General features: G+C 40.4%; 1 protein-coding gene across 4 annotated transcripts in view; it reads right to left on the bottom strand.

Annotated features, from left to right (window-relative positions):
- Rhogef3 (Rho guanine nucleotide exchange factor 3) overlaps positions 1 to 25,695 on the bottom strand; it is a 98,770-nt gene that overhangs the window by 59,350 nt on the left and 13,725 nt on the right. For 3 of the 4 annotated variants that reach the window (XM_071772922.1, XM_071772926.1, XM_071772925.1), the window contains exons 3-11: positions 16,374 to 16,545; positions 15,894 to 16,158; positions 14,470 to 14,768; positions 11,440 to 11,692; positions 10,006 to 10,925; positions 9,539 to 9,676; positions 8,882 to 9,264; positions 7,686 to 8,402; positions 7,052 to 7,511 (exon numbers count right to left, since the gene is read on the bottom strand). In XM_071772922.1, the coding sequence (XP_071629023.1) occupies positions 7,052 to 7,511; positions 7,686 to 8,402; positions 8,882 to 9,264; positions 9,539 to 9,676; positions 10,006 to 10,925; positions 11,440 to 11,692; positions 14,470 to 14,768; positions 15,894 to 16,158; positions 16,374 to 16,507 (3,569 nt within the window). In that variant the 5' untranslated portion in view covers positions 16,508 to 16,545. The remainder of the gene's footprint in view (positions 1 to 7,051; positions 7,512 to 7,685; positions 8,403 to 8,881; positions 9,265 to 9,538; positions 9,677 to 10,005; positions 10,926 to 11,439; positions 11,693 to 14,469; positions 14,769 to 15,893; positions 16,159 to 16,373; positions 16,546 to 25,695) is intronic. The other variant, XM_071772923.1, reaches the window with a different exon arrangement.

Genomic DNA, 25,695 nt, shown 5'->3' on the forward strand with positions numbered 1-25,695 from the left:
CGAACTCTCCATCAGCGCGGCAACGGCGACGGTGTAGCGTTTACGAAATGCAGTAATTACGCAGGGTCGCAATTAGTTCGACCACCGCGCCGGCTGGCTGGAACATCCGAGAGTTCATTTTGCTCGATTGTTCGTCAAGGAGAAAGAAACGCCTGCACCGTTGCTTGATCCTAATTGCGCGCGCGGCAGCGGTGCACCGACGGCGATAATGGCGTTTCGTCCGCATTTTCGCACTTTCGAAATTCATCCCGCGTCATCGCGGACGACTCGCTGCGAAACGAAAGAGTTTAACGAATCGAAATTTCGCACGTGAATTTCGTGATGAATTGCGATCGCCGCGGTAAAACATTTGTCGCATCATGGTTATGCATCATTATGAAAGTCCTACGTTCTTGAAACAATTTGTCGTATATCTATTTAATAAGCCATAAATCGCTAAAAAATTCGAAATATATTTCTGTAATTTTTATATAATATGTAATACGGAAAAAATTGTAAACAGAGTTATTTCCGTAAAAAAAAGTGCAAAAGATTCTGTATTAATATGTATTTTATTAAAGAGAGACAATGGTTCGTATTCTCAGCTCACTTTTATTATAAATGCGCGCATTTATCGATAAAAGTTAGCTGAGAATACGAACCATTGTCTCTCTTTAACGGGCCAATGTGTAATAATATAAAATTAAATAAAAAATGTTAAAATTTGAAGAATATCTTGTACTTTATTTTATATTAAAACTGTTTTTCTTACAAAATAATGTAAAGAATTGTGCTAACTAGAAATAAAATACATATAATATAAAATTTAATTCAATATAATTCTGTGTAATAATTGCAAGTGAATGATAAATCTTTCACTTACAATTAGTATCATTTGTAAAAGATAATCAATATCATGTTTTAATATAAAGTAAAGTACAATAGAATCGTTATATTTTGCATTTAAACTATTCGTACATGTAATTTAATAAATATAAAAGATAAAAGAATTTAATTTTATATTATACATGATTTGTAGTTCTAGTTAAAAATATAAATTATATAGGTAAGGGAAAAACAAAAGTAATGCTTGTGTTTTAGTATAAATTGAAAATTGCGGTAGTTAAATAATTGAAGACAGAGAGACACGACCTGGCTGTAAGACACATACAAATTATATATCTCAATATTTATATTCTAGCAAAGAACCACCCGTCTTTCTGCGACCTCTCTCAAATAGTCCTTCCGAACATTTCTCTTATTGTTAGCGTATCACGTTTGTTAGTAATAACACATTCTGTTATAAAGACATAATGGAAAGGCTGGACAGTACCCGATTGTGGAGACATTTTACTGACACAGAAGATTCATTTGCAAAGTGCAATAGGTGCAATAAAATTTATACACATATAAATGGGAAACTATCGGGAAAAGCAATATTACACTTACTTAAAGAGCATAATATATTTAATATCAACACACCGTATTCTTACGCAAGTGCTGGATACATTACAAATTCTTATCTGGATATAGAGCAACATGCGATCTTTGTGATAAAATTGATGATACTGTAGAATGCAGATTTAAAAAGAAATATTTTCACTTGACATATTCAATGATATTTGAACAATTCGGGGTGCGGAAACATTATATACAATTAGAACCAGACACGGATTGCAACTTTTGTGACGCTTCCTATCTTTATACAATGAAATGGACAGAAAAAAGTTTGATAGACTTATATGTAAAAAAAATATTAGTTTTTACTGATGAAAGAAGATAAATGTAGGTGAGTGTGGTAATACTTTAAAGAATTATAAGATAAAATGTTAGTTGCTACAATATATGTATACACATGTATATATATACATAAAAGATTGAAGGTATAATATTGGCATGCAAGGATATCTAACACTATTAATGCAAAGTATATTAATCATGCCATGAGAGTATGACAGTGGTTAGATATATATACAGCAAAAAGTTAACGAGGAAGAAAGCGTTTGCCTGATCTGATCAATATACATGCGTTTAAACTTGACATCACTATCTCAAATCTTCCTACGTGGCACGTGTTGGTACTGACCAAACCGGTGTTGTTATTGTAGACACGTAACACGGTCACGTAATCCTTACTTGAAACACGAGTCTCAATCGAACAGATCGTTTTCACCTAAATATCGTAGTTGGCTATTGATGCGCATTACGAAAGAGCTGAAAAATACTGCGAATATTCATATCTTAGAAATCATTTTGACTACCTAGCTGCTTTCTCTGTCTAATAATTTAATACTTGCAACATTTCCGATAACAGAGAGAGAGAGAGAGAGAGAGAGAGAGAGAGAGAGAAACAACTTATTTTGTTTGTTCAGTTACATTTACAGTGACCCTGTTTCTTTTCGCCTGGAGGGTGAGACATCAATTTGACGCGTAATTATTACGCGGACGATTACGCGCGGGGAAAAAAGAACCATTTAGCGATTAATGTTGTGATCTAGATGTTAATAAAATCATAGAAAGCGCGTCAGTCAGCCGATAATTTAGGAGCTTGATACTCGCAGTGCATCACTCGGGCAGTGATTAATGGCACGCGCAATTGTTGCTGATGCGCAACGCTAAATGCGTCGAATCGCAATTCGCTGATTAATCAAGGCACCGGATTGCGCTATCAAACTGACGAGTAGAAATCGTAATTTCCGCTTGACTTTGACACGAAACGCGAACGGTTTGCGCTTTCAAGTGTATCAAGTGCGCGATGCAGCGCTGTCCCAATTATGGGTGCGAATGGGCACGTGCGGCGGCGAAATCGATACTCGTCCGTCTACAATTCCGTCTACATGAGGATCAGCGAAATGGGCCAAAGAAAATTAGCGGCAACAGGATGCAACGATGCGAGCGGTGAAGTTCCAAATATAACGCGAACGCCGATTGAGGGGACGCGGGCGTGATCTTCATCGTTTCGAGCGCTTTTAATTCGATAGGTCGATGCGCGATGTTATATATTTCGCGTACGATTGAATATCGCATATTCGACACAAGGTTGGATCTTCAAAAAAAGAATCAATAAAAATTAATTGATTTTTTGTTGACAGTTATACGTTTCAAAGATCGCTTTTTTTCGCTCATTGTCGAGTTTGCGCTCGATTTTCTATGTACTCGCGCTTCCAAAAGTAATCTGACTCGAGTGTAATCTCGTATGAAATAAAAGTTCGGCAGACTCGGTGGTTCTGAAGAGAGAAGGCGCGCTTCAAATAAATCTCGATAAAACGATACGTCAACAAGTTCTACAGAAAAGACTAGGAGTAATTTGTGAAATGTACGGAGTATTATAGAATCGTCCAAGACGTTAATCTCGGATTAGTCCGCCGAACAATTAGACAATTTCCCTGTCTAATCGGTATCGGTGGTCGATGCCTCGAGATTTGGCCGACCACCTGTCGCGCGAATTACGACCTCCGGAAGATTAATACTGCGAGCGTGTGGTCGTCATCGATATATGGCGCGGAATCGAGCTTTGCAACCAAGAAGCCGTCTCTCGGTTTCCACGCTCACATACACGGTTTTCGACCCACGTAGGCGTCGTTTTCGCCAGAAAGGTAAACAAGAGTTTACTCGACCATAAAACGCTGCTGTTCTTGCTCCGTGTCCAGTGGCGGATCTAATAAATTTTTCTATTTCGCAGAGCAAATAGAAGACACATAAAAAAAGACACGTAAAAAAGTTCTTTCAAATTCTTCTTGTTATTTAAACAGCGATTTATCAACAGTTCATTTACGAGTAAATTAAAAGATTCAGATATTAAATTAAGAAAGAACGACATTCTTTTTATGAATGAATACATCTTATAAGTTACAAATCATAAGTTGCAAAAAAGGCAAACTGTTAATCGTTATATAATTAATTTTTAATCGTCTTTCGCGAAATTTGCTATTATCCTTATAACTCCGGAAATTTGTCGGTACATGCCTTTTTGTCAGGAGATTCTTTCGATTAGAGAAGGCGAAAAAAAAGTGCAGAGAATGATTAAGGGATGTCCCCGAGGCGGATCTGGTAAAAAGAAGGGTAGCGTGATACATCGAACGGTGACACTTTTATGGCGTCGTGAACGGGGAAATGTGGTTTCTCTTGATAGATAACACTCCATAAATATTAAATAAACGTCAGTCGTCGCGCGCGCAAAGTGAGATTTGACGGTCTAGATAAAGATCGATATTGTCACTTGCCGACAACAGAGTTTATTCCATTTACCGGCTGTCACTTTTATTAGGGGGGGGGGGGGCTGTTTACGGCGAGCGCTGTGTGATCTGTAGTATGCACTATTACGGAGTTAATGGAGAGGGATGAACAATGATCTGGATGTGTCATCAAAATAAACGATTTGCCACGCGAATGGTTGCGATATCAATAAATTAATATTTGTCGACACGCTTTTATAACGTGTTAAAAATATATGAGGAAATAATGTTAAATATCCGTCTAGATATCTATATATTTGTATGTAAATATTTTTAGATATATTTAATATTATTTATAAATAATATTAGATATATATATATGTATGTGATGTAAATAAAGTAGTATAAAACGGCTTATAATCAAGAGGATCTCTTATTTATTTTGGAAATTTTCATCTGAATCCTTCGAGTACCAACTATTTTATGTTGACTTGCGAGATGATCTTGAAATTTGCATTCCTTAACATCTCGTACGTTTTACATATACGCGATTTTTCGCAGACATCCAACGTCTTCCGCTTCGACGAACTCGAGAACGGCTTCCGGCGCTACTTTGTACAATGCAAACTCATGCGGAGAGGTCGGCGCGGATCACAAGTTTTGCGTTTCACGAATGTAACGAATGTTAGAAAGAAGGCAGGGAGTTACGTGCCGCGGATCTCGCGGAACTTTGCGCTTACCGGATTAACTGTCGAGTTCAGAAACGTTGGAAACTCGGCGCGTAAGTATAACGTCGAGTTTGTAAGTCTGATGCGGCGCGTCCAAAGCGACCAACACCGGGCGAGGTTTAGCCGATCGAGAGATCGGTCGGCAACGAGACGATATCGCGGAATTGAATATTTGAAAATTCCAAGTTCGCGTGCTAACTTGAAAATTGTAAATTCTCAGGAGAGAAGGAGAGAAAATCGATGTTGAACTTGTATTCTCTATGTTTCCCTTTTCCCTTCGTTTCCAGCGAAGAACGCGTTCGGCATTTTGCGTCGAAAAAATAACGACAGTCAATCGGAAATCGTTCCCTGCCAATTCGGCGAGGCCCGCTTCATTATCCCGCGTCGACACGAAGGCACGAATCGCACGTGGGCCGCGGGTGGATGGAGTTTACCCGCGTGCTCAATCGGCTCGATGAACGCACGATTACGTCGTGTCATGCTTCGCACGCGCGCCTCCAAACAAAGAAAAATTCTCGCGACGCAAAAGTTATTATTGACATTGACGTTCGTTACCGTTGCGACGGTCGAGGAATTAAATTGAGAATTAGGTCGCGCCGAATCGCATGCGTTCGCATTCGTGCGCGAGACCGCAAATTGGCAGGCGATAGCAGCCGCCGCGCCGGTGAGTTTCAAGAGTAAACGAGCTTATTGTCAGTCTGACAGGGTGACGCGAAATGCAGGTACGGCGCGGCGGTAGCAACGCGAGAAATTAACGAGAAATTAACGAGAAATTAACACGTTTTCTCGCGTGGGATACGTCGATGCGCTTGATTACAGCTATTAGCGGCGTGTCATCATCGCGGATCCCTCCGTCATTCGTCATTTCGCGATCGAGGACAATCCTGCGTAGAAAAAGAAAATACTCGAGGTTGCGTCGCTAAAATTACATTTGCCCGCCGGATAAAGCACGCGCCGGCGACTGCCGTGATGCCATGCCGCCTCCCTGCGACAGTTTAATTGAAAGCTTCACACGTGCTGTTTTCCGTGAGCGCGCGTGTTTTTATATACAGACGCAGCCTCGCGGTCTCTCGTCTCTCGACAGGGACGAGGGTGTCATTTAACGTGTAATAAATATAACGTCAGGTGTATTAATATTGTGTCAGCTGCGACGCTTTGCGGCGCGAGTCCTCCAGATTCCTCTGAATAATCTGTCTTTCAATAATTTTTTTTTTTTTTTCAATTTAAATTTCAATACTTTTAATTTCGATACTTTATTACTTGTATCTTTTGACAGCTTTACATTGGAACTTGTAAACGAACTGAAATGAACGTGAGTGAAATCTCGAATGTGCCTTTGTGTTATACAAATATTTGCCGATGGAATTTCAATGCTGTAAAAATATTAATCTACGAATATACGTACGTGTTTAAACTGTACTCATTTCTATTTCCATTTCAAAACCTGATTTGAAGGAAATTGTATTTTAAAGAATGACATATATAAAATCCGATATGTACCTATAACGATCAGTACTTCTCGTACTTTATCGGATTATTGCAGAAGTAATAATTATGAGAACTTTTATAGCGCCTCTCTAAAAATCGAAATGTTAAAAGCGTGCTTCGTTAAAAGCGGATTTGCAATTGGATTTTTTTTTAAGTCGCGCGCCAATGTGTACCCCATAATAACTTAGAATACTTTAATATCGATTTCAGGGAAGCTTGCTAATAAGCGTGCGGGGCACGCCGGCCGTAACATTCGTATTGGAGGCTTAAATCTAATCCCAAGGATGCATCGAGTTCGATAGGCCGTCCTGACGCGACTCGCGTATGCAGAGCACGTATAATGGAATACCCGACGGGGTTTCGATCGAGAGCCAATTACCGGGACTACCGGGAGCAATCGAACGGGTGCGCGGCACGGTGGCCCGGCAACCCAGTAAACTTAACCGCAGGATTTAAACGAGCGCGGCCGCGGACGCGCATTGTATTTAAGGCGAATCCATTCGTGAATCTGCGAGGCCGTCCGCCTCGAAATTGCCTCAGTCGTTTCGTTCAAATTGGACGAGAAGGCTGGCTACGGGCGACATTCCCATCGAGATCCCGCTTTATGAGATCTATCGCCGCGGATGAGTCGTATACTCGGGGAAAACAACGTGGGAAAAGAATTTTACTGCAGGTACTTACCCGTCCGCCGTGTTGTGCGCCAGGAAGGACTTGGGCAACGATAAGGATCGCTGATGAGGATCCAGGACGATGTCGCCTGTATGCGAGTCTTCACCTCGAGTGGGCGCGCTGCCAGGCCTGGACAGCGTGCCGTCCTTCGGTGGCTCTATCAACGTCTTGAGCGAACCGATCACAGCATCCTCCATCGGCGTGGACGCACCGGAGCTCTTTGCGTTCCGCGGGCTCTTCGTCACCGTGCGATCCGACGTGGTGATCCAGATATCGCTGCTCGAGGACGACGAGGTGTTCGTCGACGAGGAGACGATCGGACCGCCACTAGGCGATCTATTGACGACATTCATCCCTTGGATGGGCGACACCCTTCTATCCTTGCTGTCAGCGCCTTCGAAGGAGCCCGGGAAGTCGGGCTTCCGGTACACTCGGTGGTGCATCTGATCTCTTTTCTCTGCTCCGGAGCCTGCTTTATAGAAAATGTTAATATGGATGTAATATAAATTATTCCTCTTATTAGACGTTAAAATAAAAACTTAAAAAAATAAGACATAATATCTGTCAATTTAAAATAAGAATCCGCTTCTATGATTGTAAGAATTCAGGGTGGGATAAATTTTTTGTTAATCGAACTATTACGGACCATTCCCGTTGGTTCCCTCCAACGGCGACCATCTATTGCCCTGTTTGAGCACGCTCTTGGGTCTCTCTTGATACTTGCCCTGCTGGCTGCTTCTGCTCTTCCTTGCGTTGTCTCTTTCGCGAAGTTCCCGATCATCCATCCGCTCGAGGGAGGCCGGCGAGGAGCTGGCACTTCCACGATGGCTGCCAGCGTCGGTGGAGAGCCTCTGATGCGCCGGATAGCTCTGTGACAGCTTCATAAAAACAGGCGGTGGTACCTGATTCGGCGAGTACAAGGTTTCCCTTTGTGAGCAGTGGGGCCAAAAGTCGCATGTGCTGCTGTTGCAGCGCAGCTTTGTGTCTGGGCTGATGGAAAAGTCTTGATTGGCGGACGGTGCGTTCGTATTTGGTGTCGTAGCGCCTCTCTGCAGCATTCGCGGCCGCCTTGATTGTTGCTGTTGTTGCTGCGACTGCTGCTGCTGCTGCTGTTGTTGTTGGGACTGCGAAGAATTCGATGTTTTCGATTGCTGCTGCTGCTTGGAGGAGATGATGTAGACGTCATATGTGTTGGAATTCCCTCGCCTCTGCTCTTGGCTTTCATCGCGACGGTTCTCATAGCGGCTTGACAACAAATTTCTCGGCACGACGCGACTACGCGTGCCATACAGGTATTCGGTCACCATCTCCGTTTCGCGGAAAAGATTCTCATTTATGGTGTCATCTGTGGACTGAGCTTTTCCTAAAGAATTTGGGGAAAATGATCGAATACGGGGATGAGATTAATTTGATCGATTCGCCGACATGATAATTGATTATTTTTTTTTTTCAAAGATATTTCTTTTTGTTCAGTTAGATTGCCAGACTTTATGTAATAAACATTTGATTTCTAATCGTTAATCTTTTAATGCATTTTTAAAATATTTCATAAATTTTCTGTTCTTTTTACATTTTTTATGTTTTACAAAACTTTGTATTGTTGATCTTTTTGTGAAATGTGTGAAAAATAGATATAAATACATTTTTTAAAAATAAATATAAGAATAAAAATAATTCATCATAAAGATTTAAAGATTTCCTGCATATAATAATTATCTCTTTATCGAGAACACGAGGTTTATAAAAGGTACGCTTGCGTACATTTATTCTCCGTGAATCGCAATTATTCGATACACATATGCAACAGCGAAAGTTAAAATGTAAGATATCCATGGTACTCACTGTTTTGAAGAACATGGCGCTTGGACCTGTCGCTACCCCGATCATTCACAATCTTAACAACGACTCTGTGTGCTTCATTCGACTCCCGGGAATGATCTCTCTGCGGACCCGTCGTTCCTGGTGACCTTTTCTCCGGCAATTGGAGGCTCCTGGATCTTCTAACTCGAGATTCATGACAATCGGGCGTTTCCTGATTGACCCTGGCGCTCTGATGCTGTCGCGTGGGATTGCCACGTCTGAATGGATTAGGCGTGGGTGACCGCCCTTGTCGTCCCTCGCTGCTAGACGAGGAAGACGACGAGGAGGGCGAATTGAACATCTGTTTTCCCGACTCGGAGGATCCGGGTGACCTTCTAAGCCCCTGTTGGTTTCTATGGATTCTCCTAGACATAACACTTTGGCATTTCATTTTCACATAACATCGCAAAACACTTTGTTGTGAAATATTAAATTAACTTTTTCTTTTAATGTATAAAATATTAATTAAACAAGAGTAGAAATATGTGAAAGTAATGGCCTCAAATATTCGCGAATTGTACGAATTAAAAAATCGATAGAGGAAATATTTACAATTTTGACTATCTTCTACGTTAAATTTCTATTTTTGTAAGAATTTCATAAGCATAAGTTTTCATAAGCATAAGTTTATATGCATACCCTTGCCTGTTGGGCGATATTCGTTCGCCGTTGGCACGTATCGATTCTGTGGACGAATTCAACGCAAGAGCCGATGACGACACCAGACTGAGATTTAAGGATGAACTAGGATTATCATCCTCGTCGCCATCTTCATATCTAGTATCGAAAAATCGATATTTTGAATACACTGTATTTTTTTTTAAGTTTTTTTTTAAATTTTGTTAACGTTAACGTTTTATGTTATATTAATTTATATTATTATACTTATAATTCATATAAAATACAAATTAATAGATAATAGGATAATAGAATACAATACGATGATTAATAGAGAGAATGTAAATGTTCTTGTTTATTTAACTCTGCTGCAATCAATGTTAATTATAAATTTAAATATTTATAATCAAGATTAAACGTGATTATTCTTAATTATTAATAAAATCAAGTTGGTTAACAGAATCGTTTATCATATAGATTTTACATACCCCTCTACCGAAGAATCCGTGTTCTCCGCCAGACTAGGCATAATGGGCTTTGTGACGCAACTGTCGAGGCTCCTGAATCCCATCGACGACGACGACGAGCTGGATGATTCGATATATCTCTGCGCGAATTGCGACCTTCTGGAGGACGATTGATCTTCCAGGGACTTGGCCTGTGCCATGCGATACTGCTGCTGCTGCTGGCTGGCGTTCTGTCTCTTCGATCTGGAGGACGCCAAGCCGGAATTCTTCCTGGACGCGGACGGTAGAGAGCTCCAGTTGACCTGGTGAGGTGGCGGCGACGGTGGCGGACTAATGATGTCGCTATCGACAATGGCATTTGATCGCGGTAGAAAAGGAGCCTTGCCGCCGTAATTGCTACGCACGGCAGCAGAGGACGAATGTCTGGAGGAGGAAGATTTTCTGCCGGCGACGGCGTCCTGGAACGCCGGCGGCGGCGATATAATCGGCGTAATCGACGGCGGGGAGAAGGACTCCGGGATGCTGTGCGGCGACGTGCAGGCGCTGGTAGTGATGGAATCGTAATCCTGGCTGTGCAGCGCGAGAAAGTCGGGTCGCTGCGAGTCCAATCCTCTGGTAAAGTCCTGCGGACACTTGCCCGGCTCGCTGTTGCAATGATAGTCCGCCAACTTGACCGCCGTCCGTCGCGACAACGGTAGAGTGCCGGTGGTCGCGGTCACCAAGTTGCTCTCGTAGTTCGCACGGCGATTCTCGTCGAGTGACCGCTGCTGCACTTGTACCCAGCCGGAGCGGCCTAGGTAAACGCCGTCGACCTCGCGATCGCACCATCGCACGGGCGAGAGTTCGCGGCTGCAGTTACCGCTGATAAACAGCTCGCCGGAAGTGCCGCTATTGCCCGACAGGAAGGAGTTTACGGCATCGCGTCGACGGGAACTAGAGACCTGCACAGGGGAGAATTCTCGTCGCTAATAGACATCCTAAGTGTCGTACCAAATCTCATAGCGTCACGTACACTTCATCACGTTGATTTGTATTTGAACAACACTCTACTGTGATAAATTTGGATAATGCGATAATTTAACTCCGGAAAAAAAGAATAACATTAGTTTATATTTATAAAGTTAAAAAGTTAAAACGTGTGCACCCCCATGTACATTACTTCCCATTATAGCCTTCTCCATAATATTTAGAACAAAAGTTGATTGTATTATATTATAGAATGAATCATATAGAGCCGTTTCCGCAAATATTAATCAACGCTAACCGTGATTTAAATGATTCTCTTGTTAAAGGTACTCGGCAGGAACTCATTTAACTTAAATTAACATTTACTGCGGCGATCCATAGAATCGTTTTTTTTTCGCGAACTTCCGCATAAATTTGACCCCCTACTTCCAAGCTCGCGGATGAACTGGCGCGGGCGGAATGTTTCTGACGTTTCCGCGATTTCCTCACCTGACCGTGGCTGTCTTGGCGATGCTGCTTGAGGCTTGACGTCGGCGTGGCCGACGTAGATGTATCGTGACGTTTTAGGGATGGTATCGAACTACCGCGGCTGTAGGATCCACGCGCGTTTCCGCCGGATTTCCCTCTGCCGCTCGCTGTCTGACTCTTGTTGCTGCCGACGCTGTACGAGGAGCCTTGAGAGCCGACCTCCCAAGGGTCCGCCGAAGCGTTTCGGAGATGGAGGATCGACACGTTTGGACCTCTGCAACCGAAATTTGCCTCTTTTCGAGAACGGTTCCGTGTGTGGTGCCAAGAATAATAATTCTTACGCCACATATATAAATGTTTACTCTTCAAATAAGATTTATTTGACGTTTATGTGGTTCATGCGATTGATGTGATTGCTGTCGATTAGTATCGACGAGACAGAGCTTGTCGAATATAAAATTTTTACTTTTTAAAGAGATTTAATAATAAAAAAATATATAAAATAAAACAATGATATTCGGGAAGTAGAATTTGACTTTTTTCATCTTATTCAATTATAAAGAAAAACAATCGCAGTCTCTTTCGTTTATTGTAGCTCCTCAAATATTAGTTAATTTATTTAATTGATTTTATGTTAACGCGCATCCGATCTTAATTCAACAAATTTTATAAAACTGCGCAATCTTTTCTCTTCGCGTGCCTCAGCATCGAGATCGAGCAAGCTGAAACTATAAAAAGTTCTTTCTTCGCACGGTTGTTCGACCTCTTTTTGATTTGCTATCATCGAATCCAGAATTTTGCTTTACTTCGTTGGAAAAGGAAATCGACTCGCGGTGCACTTTAGCATCTCCGGGGATTTTACGCGACAGTCGGCACAGTTGGAAGCCTCGCGTTTCCGCCGACGTCTTCAAGTAAGATAGATGCAGTCGTTTTTGCTTGTACACGTCCCCGCGCATCCGCATCTTTCTCACGCGTGGTATTTTTCTCGCTCCTCTTTCCCATTCGACGATATTTATATCATGCTTGTTGTTGCAGCCATAAATATTTATACAGTAATACACAAAAAGAAGAAAGGGAGAAAGGTAGAAGAGAAGACTGAGCGAAGGTGCGTCCAGGTTGTGCATCGCGTGAACTTGTATGCCGGTTAAAAATCCGCAGTAAATGTATGAAAACCAGATACCTAGGTGGTCTTTCTCAAGAGTAGATGCAAATCTCTCAAATTTCGCGGACAAATGCATCCCCGGCTGTTTCTTATCTTCGTACCTCGCGGTTCAGATCTTCGTCTTCTGTATCTTTCTTCTGCGAAGAAAATTTTTACGTACGACAAGATGAAATTATTTCCACACGAGTTGAATTAATAAGAAAGACATGTGCGCGCGAGCTTCGGTCTCGCTGTACGAATTTCTCTGGAAAGCGAATCAAGCGATATAAACTGAGAGTAGATATGATCGATATTTTCACATGGTCTAGACTAGAGGAGGTTCAAAGTCGCCCATCGGAGATTCAATCGTCTTTGCCGCCTGCCGTGATTAGCGCGTGATCAAAGAGATCGCAAAAAGACGTTTGCGAAAATGAAATTCTCCTCGAAGGGCTTTCGAGCTACGTCTCAAAGTCCCGATGCCGCTGTATTAGACGCAATTTTGATCCACCGGGCAAACGCGAAATTAGCCGCCTGAAAGCGCCTCAAAAGCTTCTAGTCGAGAGAGTCATCGCGATTTTACGAGGGTCCTGAACTTCATTTGATGGAACGCTGAAAAGAGTTGTCGATGATTCTTTTCAGACAAATACAATTCGTTGAGAATTTATATGAGCAGCTCGACATCCGAGGCGTGTGATTTATGGAACTATTAATTAATTCGGGCTAAAGATAGGAACGGTGAAACTAGGTGACAAAGCGTATTTCGGATACTCGCTGCGAATAACCTGTCGTCGATATCGCTCCACATATGGAGTTGACGAAACGCGCGGAACAAATCAATTGGGGACGGGAATATCTGTCCCCGATTAATCATATTTACCTTTTAACCGACATGGCACGAAGAGTCGTTCGTTTCCTTTGATAGTGCGATGTCTTAAATAGAACCGCTCTTTAAATAGAGCGATCTTTTGGTCCGAGTAAGAAGACGGTGAGATGGAGTGATCACCCTCTCTTTTAATCCATATCGCCGCGTACGTTTGCGTCAATATATAACCACATTGAACGCTGCGAAATATTTCTCGTGTGTCACACGTTTTTATCCATCTTTACTTTTTATCTGTTAAAATCGATCGCACGATAATACAGCGATTGCTGTCGCTAGATTTATTTACGAGTAATGATGGAAACGTCTCGCATGAAAAAGACAAATCTTTTCTGCATCTTGTATCTTCTCGTATGAAATTTGGTACTTTTAATATCAAATGTTTATCGTGCGGGATATTCCTGAAAAACTCCAGTTGTCCAGGGAGTCACAGATTAATAGACAGGCAATCGGCCTTGAGAACGGCCGACGTCACTCTAGATTTGGTATTTGACCGATGAATTTTACATTCTCTCGTGTAACCAGGTCACTCTCGGGCGAGTATCCGAGTGCAGGAAGAAGTAGCATGAGAGTAGTCCTCGCGATGGTCCGTTGGGCTTCATGAAACTTACATCGTATGTAAACACCAGCAGCATCTAGAGGGAATCTAGGCGGAAAGGACAAGCGCACGAACAAGATAACGTTCGTGCGAGTGTCTCCGTCATTCCCATACGACAGTCACGCTAACTTCGCGAGATCCGAGCTGGATGTCTTCTTCAGCGACGAAGGTGTTTCACCACGTCGACGTTCCGTACGACACGTACGATTCCACTGCGCGCGGTAACCATGCATTCACAAAATCTTTCCAAATTCGCAATCAACCTTTCTAAATTTTTCAATTTGCCGTCTTTACTAGCTGTTTCAACTATCGAGCCAAAAGCAGCGCGCGATACCACTAGTTGTGGAGTTCACAGAACATTTAGGACACGCCGGGACTACTCTCCGATGGCGGCGAGTAGTTTAAATAGAAAAGCGATAGACGCGATATTACCTGTCGACACGCGAGATAGGACCCGCGTTGGTGATCTCGCTCGTATCCGCGGCCGGACTGACTCTGCGCGGCGGCAGGGCGGGAGGCGCGGCTTGACCGGGGGCCTGACTCGAGGACAAGGTCGAAACGGGCCCTCCGACGCCCACGTTGCCCCCACGTATCCCATCCTCGGCCGAGTGCTGTCTGGAGGATTGCGAGTTCTGCGAGAGCCAGCGGCGCCCGGCATTCCGCGTCACCACCGTGGGCCCGCCGGACCCCGGCTGATGACCTATCGCGCTCCCACTATCCAGCGACGTGCTCTGTAACCGAAATCCAAGGCCACTCTTCGTGGGCAGACAGAAAATCCGTGGGACGCGACTGAATCTGAGAACTACACATCTACGGATCTGTGAGATCAGACGAAAATTCCAATTCATTCTTGGGATTTTCCCTTGTTTATGTTTTGCGATTTAGCCAAGCAGACTTGAATTTTGATTTCACAATCATATTCTATGCTATCTAGCACTTTTCTGGGAAGAAAATTTATTTTTAACATGCATTTAGAGTAATACATAAAAAATTCCGCCTGGATCCGAGAGATATGTGTGTGTAGTCTTAGAATTAATTATCGCGGCAAGATTTAAGTATTCCTCTCTTGTATGCAGACTGCAGAGATTGTTATTAAATGATGATTAATATTCCCATGATTTTATAACACATTGTTCTCAATTTCTGAGGCATTCTTCGGGAAAGAAAAAATTTCTAAATCGGAAATCTCTGAGACGAACGTATCACGTCATAGCAGTAACAAAGTTTCCTTTTCTTCGACCGCTTTTGGTTTCCCTTATTAACCACGACTCGTTAACGGGCACCATTATCGCCCAGCCATGATCGTTATGAAATTGTGTCAATCGCTAAAGGGGGGCCCGCCGTGCTATAGGGCGCCATTACGTCGATCACGGACTAAACTCGCGTGACCATAAGAGCAGGAGAAGCTGTACGGCGGTCTCTACTTCCAAATACGGTTGAAGCACGTACGAACGACCGACGGGTTGGCGCAACTCCGCCGTGCGTCGAAGAAAGTATTTTTATTCTCGTCCTGCCCAAGAGGAGAACTCGTCCGTACGAGCGATCTGTCGCGATGACTCGAACCTCGAACGTGCGTGTCATTTTATTGACTTTTATTATTCCACACGACCCAATATCGCATTGACGTGCCGCCCGATTTTAGAACGTCTGTCAATTAATTTATTTACAATATTGCAATCGACCGAAACACGTTCGGGAGCACATGACAAATGATTTCGCGAAATATATAGAGATCAACAAAAAAAGGATTTCGGTTTATTCCGGTCATAACGCGATTAAATAACGATAAAAAACGACAATGTGTGGGATCGATGAAATTTTACAATTCGCACGATTGTATCTCGGGGATTACGTACATTCACGTGATTTTTTCTGGACGTAACAGACGAGTCCTGCGAGGATCCTCTTGCGTAATGCCGAGCGAAGACCTCGGCGAGTCTGGATCTTCCCGAGCTCGTCGCATTTGACTTGGATTTACTTGGCGGCGAGCCATCGACGACGCCCACCAAATTCGGATTGCTGCTCTTGCGTTCCGGAAACACTAAATGCTCGATGTTCGGCGTATATCCAGGATCGCTCCTGACGATATCCTGGAGCGTCACGCGGCTGGGTCCACCGTTACTGCAACAATTCACGCGTAATGTCAATTTTCGTCTACTAATTGTAATTGTCAATAATCGCGATATGATTATATTAAAAAAATATATAAAAGATTATATATTCAGAGAAGATTCAAGCAGTCCTAATAAATTATTCTATCCAAATAAACTTTTTAACCCTTTATCTATTTACTTGTAATGAATTCTTTACATAAGTTCAGAAATTTTTTAACTAACCTGGGACCGAAGCCATGCCTCTGTCCACGTCTCTTCCCGCTGCCACGGCCAGGCTTGATGTTCGTCGCCTCGGCCAATTGCAGCAAACGGCTGCGATGCTGCCGTAACAGCGGGTCCTCCCGGCGAGGATTCATTCTATCCTGTGCACCTGGAATCTTGTCGCTCCTGCATCCTGGAATTGCCCAAGAAAAAAAAATCAATAAATTCAGTGAAGGTTTACACGCCTGCTCTTTGATATTTTCTATTCATGCAACGCAACCGTACTTTTCGCATCGACAAAAACAATAATTGCTTTACTATTGCGGAGACAGAGAAAATGATTCTCTTCTCAGAATGGAGTATAAAGAATTCTTTTAAATTTCAGTAAAGTTAAAAAACTAGTAGAGATGTAAAGAGTTAACGTCGCAGGATTCTTATCAACACGTGTAAAAAGAGCGCAAGCTTTGAAAAATATTAATTAAAATTTCTATAATAATGTTCATAGCAACAAACAGCTTAATGAAGTATGTCTTGCTTACAGCGCATTACAATTGCAGAAGGAAGAGTTCGCTTTTAATCATTCTTTCCGCAAGAATCGACTGACAATGAGAAGAGGAATTTACCACGAATATACACTGCTTGCGCTGCTTTTCGACGCGTCTTCTCTCCTTCATCTCACTTTGACACGAGAAGAGAAGACAGGATATATAACAAAGAAAAATGCTGGTACTCTTCATCGCCTTTAAAAACGTTCTTTCCCCTCATCTCTCGAAAACTTCGCGGTCCCTTCGCGCATGTAAAACGTCATAAATTCATGTTTCTCCGGAGGAGTGATTGTTTTCTTTCCCAAGTAAAATATTTTCAACGTTTGACTCCACTGTTCGAATAACGCTAACAAGGAAACCTCGCAAAACCAAAAATTCTGATTTTGATAAAACTTTACACACGTGTGAGGGGAAGGATAAAGTTTTTTTTTTTTAGGAGTAAACATTTACATGCGTATAAAGTTTCATCAAAATCAGAATTTTCTGGTAAAATCGACCAATGTGGAAAGCATATACTTTAATGCATATAGGTGCAACTTTAACTTTGGAGGAGGATTTTTAAATCCATAAAGCCAATAAAAAAATATGCGTATATATTTTTAAAAAGTCGGTAAATATTACGGACGGGTTTAGGATCCTGTCTTGCATATATTTATTCGATATTTTCGTAAAAAAGTTTTCTAATTAAGGCTCGAGGAAAGCTTCTAGTGGTTTCAGAAAAAGAGCAAGACGTCTATCACAACTCCAAGATGTCATTAAAATCGCGTATCTCATATTGGCTTCTCATGTTTTAGATATTTCAATATAACTTATAAACAACTACTTCAGAATTTCCTCCACGAAGATGCTGCGTATAATTGACAGTGCACGATTATTTTTAACGTAATCTCTTCACGCAGCCGGCAATTTTTTTTTACGACAAATGGCAATCCCGGCGTCAGCGCGTAGACGCCGTAAATAGTCAAAGTCGAAAACCGATAAACGCCCTTTCTGTTTCTCATATTTTTTTCAACGGTGTCGCGCCTAACAGAGCGGCAGTTCCAACAGAGCGCATTAAAATATCGACTATCGAAGAAAGTTCGGCGATGCACGGTCATGAATAGTTAGCCGCAAAAGCAACAATATGCATGACGAAAAATTTAATATCCGCGCGGCCGAAATTAACCGACGAAGCGAATATTTCGAACGTTTGTTCTCTATGTTTTAATTTTCATCGGATCGTCTGGTATTCCCGTGCGGTATACGCGCGCGGATGAGAGACGAACAAACATCAGATTTTCCTGAAAACAATATCACCCATGAACGTACAGGATGCGTTCCAGGATCACCGGATTTTCTTTCAATCGAGAGCTCTCCGGAAGAAGCCAAGATTGCCAAGAGTCTCAATCTTGAATTGCATCTTGAGATTCATCAATCTTCGCCGTTGCCCGCGCGTTCGAGCGCGGGCGCGTCTACGATCGACAATTTTTTCCTCCTCCGCGTCCGAATCAAGTTCGCCGACGCTTGATGCTGGACACGCCTCGAACGACGATTCTACTTCCCGGACGATTTAACCTCATTACAAATCGTTTTCCGATTCTTAGCCGATTAAGAGCCATCGCACTCTTCCTATCGGATATGTTGACGTATAATCTGTATTTCAGTTCAGTCGGGGGTCGGGGGCTCAATGAAAACTTCGTTTTCCCCCATGGCGAGGATTTCTCCCGCGAGCACATCGGCGACAAGTCCATTTACTGAAATTCAACAACGATTTCCCCTGCCCGGACTCCGTCGGCGTCGTAAAATGCCAAGACAAAACTTGGAAATCAAGGATTTTAAAAGTCCCTCGACCGCTGTTCGGCAAAACCCGGCGTATATACCTATATGTAATGTTTTTAGATCAACCGAGCGTGAATTCCGGAAAGCTATACTATTTTCTGTTTTCGACTTGATTTATTCGGAGTCATGTCAAACGGGATACTTTTCTTTATAATTTTGTCAGAGCAACATACACGCACGTGCCCCGCGCACATACGAATAAAGGAATCTTTGAAAACATAATTTTTAAAGATCGGATTTCGCGCATCGTTGGCGCGTCGTTAGTTACATTCTGCGGGAGTCCGTTCGAGGAATCGCGGTTATTCCAAATGTGTAGCCGGTAGAAGTATCGTCCGTTTCGAGTTATCGTCGTTGGCGGCTGAAAGAAAAAAGGCACAGCGCAGAAAAACGCGCGGGAGCAACGCCAAATCGAAGAGCAAATCGCGCGCGCAATTACTCGTCGTTGGGGGGATGATCGGATTTGCGTGCATTTGGACAGCGAATTTCGAGACGTGCGCACGTAACTCGCTCCATAAATTGCCAGTTCTGATTGGGATTTACGAGCGGAGGGCGCAAAGCACGCGCACGTTGCGGCCCTCTTTAAAACGAGAACCACGAAGTGCACCGCGAGTTCTCCAATCGAAATTTATGGCTGCGTATCTCGCGAAAGAAAATAAGAAAAATGAGGGGGCGAATCTCTCTCGCTGGCGGAAGGGGATTTCTACTGCGAGTTCGTACGCTTTATGACAACACGAATGTTTCGATCCTTAATCTTTTCCGCGGTACTAATGTTATATGATTTATATACATTTTCGCGGCGCTCCTTCTACATACCCTTCCACATTCATTTCCTTATATTTATATTATTTATAGAATCATTTTATCATATTGGAGGTATAATAAAGATATTTGATTTATGAACTTAGTTTAATCGTCTTTGTATATTTATATTGTTACTTTGAATATTTTCTAGTTAAGTTGTGTATTTTAATGAGATTAAAAGCTAATTTTTAAGAACCTCTTTGTTAAATAATTTGATTAAAAATAAAAAATTTTAGTAAAAGTTTTAATATTAATGACAATATTTCTTCTATAAAGACTAATAGAGATACAAATAAAAAATGTATAACTCAAGAAACAAAAATCGAAAAAAAAATTAATTTTTTTATCTATAAGTTCTTCAGCAAATTCTAGTTGAATTATTTCCAACAAACGTATCGCAATTATAAACTGTCGCAGATATAAGGATTTTCCTAAATTAAAATCCTCGTTGACGTGAACGGATAATAAAATAATTATTCGTTATTCAATCTCAAGCGGACTTTATTTCAATGGAATTATAATGAAGTCCTGAATTTACAAATTTCTCTGATATTTGTAAGTTAATTATTTGTAAATTTGATAATTTCTTCTCGGGTTTTCATCCAGGCTGCAGTGGAATGGAACGAAAACATTTCATTTTGAATAGTTTCTAATCCGCGCAGGATTTTCAATGAAGAGGCGGAAATTGCGCGACACACGGAGAGAAAGATTAATACGAGATTTGGGGAAAACTCCCGGCTTAATATAGACGGCATTCTGTATCTCGAGTTTTATCATTTAGGACTCTGTCCTAGCAGCGGATGGGGTCACGTACTCAGATAATATGAGTCCAGATTTGCCAGACATATGTTTCAGGATCACTGCCAACTTGTGAGGGAGAACGTGAATCGCTGACAAAAAGATCATAGTGGAGGAACAGCGGGAAAATTTATGAGCGTCACGTGAACGTCGCGACTATCGATCACTAGATAAATTGAAATACCGAAAGGAAATATGATATATATTATATAACACAATACAAAATATAACATGAGAACTATAAATCTAGATGTTCGAGGTAATTTATTAAAATAAGTGAAGTTTTAATTTCTTATATTAGTTCTTTTCGTATACGATTAAATTGATTATAAAGTACATTAAAGTCGTGAAATTCATTGAATAAAGTCTCATGCCGCGCCTGCAACATAAGAGTCAAGACAATTCGCGGGTATAGCAGGATATCCTTCCGCAGGCGTTGGAACGTCACAGTAAGTTAAAGGTAAGTCGCAGCAGTTGTGTAATTCTATAAAGTATTTTAGAACTTAAATTTCCGTTATTGCGGATGACATCCGATATTTGCGCATGTCATTTTAATACGATATAATGATAATATTATCCGATCTCTCTTTAATCTCCGTATCCCTGAACCTTAATCTATAACTGAAGCTCGACACAGAGGACCAACAATCCGAAAGCAGGGCGCGTTAATTAAAAATAAACACTCGACTACATCCAATTAATTAATTAATAAAACGGATTAAAATTTTTCGCAGGATTATGATAAGCGGCGTTTAAATAAGTTTTTTCTTTGTCTTATACAGACGCATAGAAGAAGTAATTTAATAAAAAAATTTACATGACTAAAGTATTTTTTAAAAATACTTTAGTCATATAAAAAATGTGTATAAATAATATCTATCCGTATGATACGGAGAATAAATTTTATTTGTTTTATGTGTTTGACTAAAGAACTAAAACATATTTTTATTCGATCTAATAACATTTTTCAAAAACTGTCTAGTTAATATTTGTGAAATAAAATATATTTTACAATATTCAGGTTTTATTTATGTATGTAAACGTGTAAATGATGATATATTTATTAACATAATAACGATAAAATTGACATATATTCGTATTTATAATAAGTGATATGTGTAAATTGAAACCAGTCTGCAATATTGACTACAAAGTATTTACATTAATATTTTGGAAACGTATTGAATTATATACAGCACGTATTATGAAACTTTTCGGAATGGATTATTTCTAGATTTCTATTGTGTTTTCAGGGAAAACCGAATAATTCAGATCGAAATCCATTCCGAAAATTCCATAATACGGGCCTAGGAAAGTTCATTATTGTATAAAAACTATCATGTTTTCTTCATAAATTTAATCAGCTTCAGCAAATAAATTCGATGTGTAACAAATAATACAGGTAAATTGTATGACGATCGATAGAACATTAATGAGACGGTGAGTTCTTGGATAAACATTACGTTAGATAATTCCAGGCAGAATCTCGTCAATTAATCGAACAAAGAGAATCTATTTTTACAGAGATTACGTTTACAGAAATTCGCTTTTTTAATTTCAATATTTCGTTACGTTTCATTCGAAAAAAAATGATGGAATGAGAGACTTTGTAGAACCTTTGTAGACCATATATTTTTCGAAATATGTTCGCCAATACAATTTTCATTTTGCGGGAGTTTTGCAATAAATGGTGCAACAGATAGAAGTTTTTAAGTGCATTCCTACGATAGTATTTATGCGAACATTTGGGAATGTGTGATGCGCACGTATACGTACAACATAAAAGATTTATCTGACGGCTTTCGTACATGTAGGTGAATAAATACAATGGCAGTGACGTTAAGTCAACAGAACGTAGTTATCTGCGCTTACAGAGAGAGAGAGAGAAAGAAAGAGAAGAGAAAAAGACAGAGAAGGAAATAGTGATGTACTCGTGAGGACGCGGTGGATAACGTGAAAGCTCTTCAAGCTTGGCTACCATCGAATTACGTCGGATTTCAGAAGTTTCAAAAAGCTTTTGAAGAACTGGCGGTATTCCTTGATGGCAGAAATTCGAGCTACCATCGCTGTGCATAATACCAGCTTAATTCTTAGTTGAGTGATGATGAATTAGAATACTGATTCATTACTTTTACATTGATTTGCAAGGATTTTTACTTTTTTATCTTTGGCTTTCAAGTTTTCGTCCTTTTGCACGTTGCTGCAAATCTTTATTGATGATTAAAAGACATATAAACAAATGACGTCATTGATTAATAAATAGCAGTATTAATTATACATATATAGGTATCCAGTTATTATATAAATATTATTGCGTGATTAATTGTTGCTGGAACAATTGCCGATACCGATGTCGTGAGAATTTGAAAGATATCAGTTGCGCAATTAATCGGTTAAATCTTACCTGCGATAATAATTATTCTAACTGCGATTCTTTCCACAAAAATGTGTTGTCTACGTTTAAAGATAATGCGTCACGAATACATGAATATTAATCGCGACTATCATAATTCTTTTTTTAGCCAAGTAATTAATCGCATGATGCGGTTTGTCCCATCCGCGAATCTTCGAGCATGATAGCAAATCAAAGGATAGAAGCTGGTTATGCAATTTCACAAGTGATTTCCCTGTGGAACGTACGAACGAACGTTAGACCGAGATATATCTACCTCGATCCTATTTATCAGACACGAAAGAAAAATGTCAATATTTTTGCGATGAAATCAATCACAATTATTTTACACTGCGCATAATATTATATACGCCTGTGAAAAGTTGCATACGCGCAAATGTAATCATTAGAAAAAATTTCATTATACATATATAAATATTCACGCACAAATACATATTATCTAATATAATAAATTCTTTATGAAATATTTTGTCAAACAAATATATTTATGTCAATTTCTATAAAATTCGAAAATAACCATAAACGGAGAATTCATTTTAACTTGCACGTTTCAAAAGACAAGTTGTGAATTCGATTAAAAACTTGGCGGTCTTCTCTAGAAACAATTCTATTGTTGAAAATGCTTAAGGGCAATAAGTTTCTTATCTTGGATAATGGAGTATCATGGTTGACCGAACTATGCAGTAAAGTAGAGCATGACCTTTAGGTTTTGTAAAGACCTTCAAGTAAAAGCTCTAAACATAGTTGGATTTTAGATCAGCTAAATTTAGAATATGACAACAATTTGACAATGTTTTATGTTATTCAGAGTTCACTAATATTTCTACTTTTCGATAAAACAATAATTGATCGTTGTGTGTATTGCTATATTCATTCAACCGACAATAAATTTTGAATAGGTAATAACTGTTTCGCATTTTATGAAAATATTATGCATTGTCGATATTGATATCGAATTAGAAATTTAAAAGAAATGATGTCTGCGAGAATTAAATTCTTTTCAAATAAATGGATAATTAACTAAAGACTCGATATTGAAATTAACAAGTAGCAAAAAAAGTGGCCTTTGAGAGTCAAACGCGGTTAGCTGTGCATGAGTTATGTGACATTCAATTTAATAATTCAATACAAAGTTATAAATCATACGTTTCGGCTTTAGTTGGATAACTCTTGTCTTTGGATAACTCTCAAGCGAGAAGCACCTGAGCAAAAAATACCATCGGTAATAAAACTTTTTGTTCGGAGGAAAGATTGGAAGAAAATGTTATCATAATTAGGTTTAAATAATTATAATTTTAATACAAATTCATTAACCCGTTGAGGTCACACCTCCTAAAAGTAACGTAGAGGTCACATGGGGTCCAATGGACCCCACAACAGTTTCCATTTGCGCTCTTTTTGATGTATCGACTCAAACCTTGAACTGGAATTAATTTATGACTTCCTCTTGATAATCCAATAATTTTAAAAAAATTTTTATGTTGAAAAAACGCGAGGAAAAAATTTTTTTTCGAGAAATTTTACTTTTTTTACAAAAATATTCATCAAAATTTTTTGAGATAGAGCAAAAAAACTTTGTGCGTTTTACTCTCAAAATAGTATACTTTTAAGAAAAAAAGGGAGAAAAAAGGCCTGGGGTCCACTGGACCCCATGTGACCTCAACGGGTTAAATACCTAACGGAATCGAATTTTAGGCAACTAAAATATTCGAAAGATTTATACACTAATCCGCTTACTGTAACCCTTTGGACCAACGGCTTAACGTCTCTGTCCGAAAGACGGAGCCCAGTTTTCTCCGCACAAGGGCCTCAATCTTGCACGGAGGGGCGCAGCTTTCGGAAAAACATTCCATGGCTCTAGTGGACTCGAACCTGGTTCCTCAGATTACGAGTTAGGCCAGTCAAATTAGACATTGAGGTCGAAAGTGATGCGAACTTTTTTATTCCTTTTTAGGCGTGTAGGGGGTGTTTAGAAAAGCTTATTTCTGAGTTGTCGGGGTATTTGACCCAGAGCTTTTTGAGGGGGGGGAGGGGAAACTAAAATTTTCGCGGTTTTTTGCATTTATCTCGTTTCGATTAATAGATAGCACTTTTTCGCTCGTGAGAAAGTTGTAGGGCTTGAAAAAACGAAGAAAATGAGCGGTGATTCGTTCCGATTCGTCAAAAATTGAGCCCAAGGGAGCCTCTGGAAGTCGCGCGTGTCGAGCCGAGCGTTTGGAACTCGGCGCGTTTTTCGCTTCTGTCTCTTTTCTGATAAATGCAATCGAAAAATGACTAGTATGAAACTTGTAGAGGATGAAAATACCTACCATTTGCCGCATATTACATCAAAATTCATTGAATTTTTGGGGTCCTCAATTTTTGGAGGCTTGCCCAGGGGGAGGCTCAATTTTTGACGAATCGGAACGAGTCACCGCTCATTTTCTTCGTTTTTTCAAGCCCTACAACTTTCTCACGAGCGAAAAAGTGCTATCTATTAATCGAAACGAGATAAATGCAAAAAACCGCGAAAATTTTGGTTTTCTCTCCCCCCCTCAAAAAGCTCTGGGTCAAATACCCCGACAACTCAGAAATAAGTTTTTCTAAACACCCCCTACACGCCTAAAAAGGAATAAAAAAGTTCGCATCACTTTCGAGCAAAGGCCTTTTTTTTGTCTAATTTGACTGGCCTAAGTCTGGCGCTCTACCACTAGACCACACTGCCGCCCTTCAATAACCCTGAGAGAACTATTAGATAAATAAGATACTGTCGATAACCTCGCTTATGTTTACGCACTGACAAATAGCATATTACCGCGATAGAGATTACGCATTTCAATGTCACGACCACCAAGGTTTTAAGGAGTTATGCCGAGCGTGGAATTGAATCAAACGCTTGCTTCTTTAAACTTTCAACAATAAAAAAATTTATTTTTCCGAGGATACATGTACATTATGTATTATCAAGGGCTATTAAGTAATGTTCCAT

This window comes from Temnothorax longispinosus, chromosome 3 (assembly GCF_030848805.1).
Source record: "Temnothorax longispinosus isolate EJ_2023e chromosome 3, Tlon_JGU_v1, whole genome shotgun sequence".
NCBI classification, from domain to species: Eukaryota; Metazoa; Arthropoda; class Insecta; order Hymenoptera; family Formicidae; genus Temnothorax; species Temnothorax longispinosus.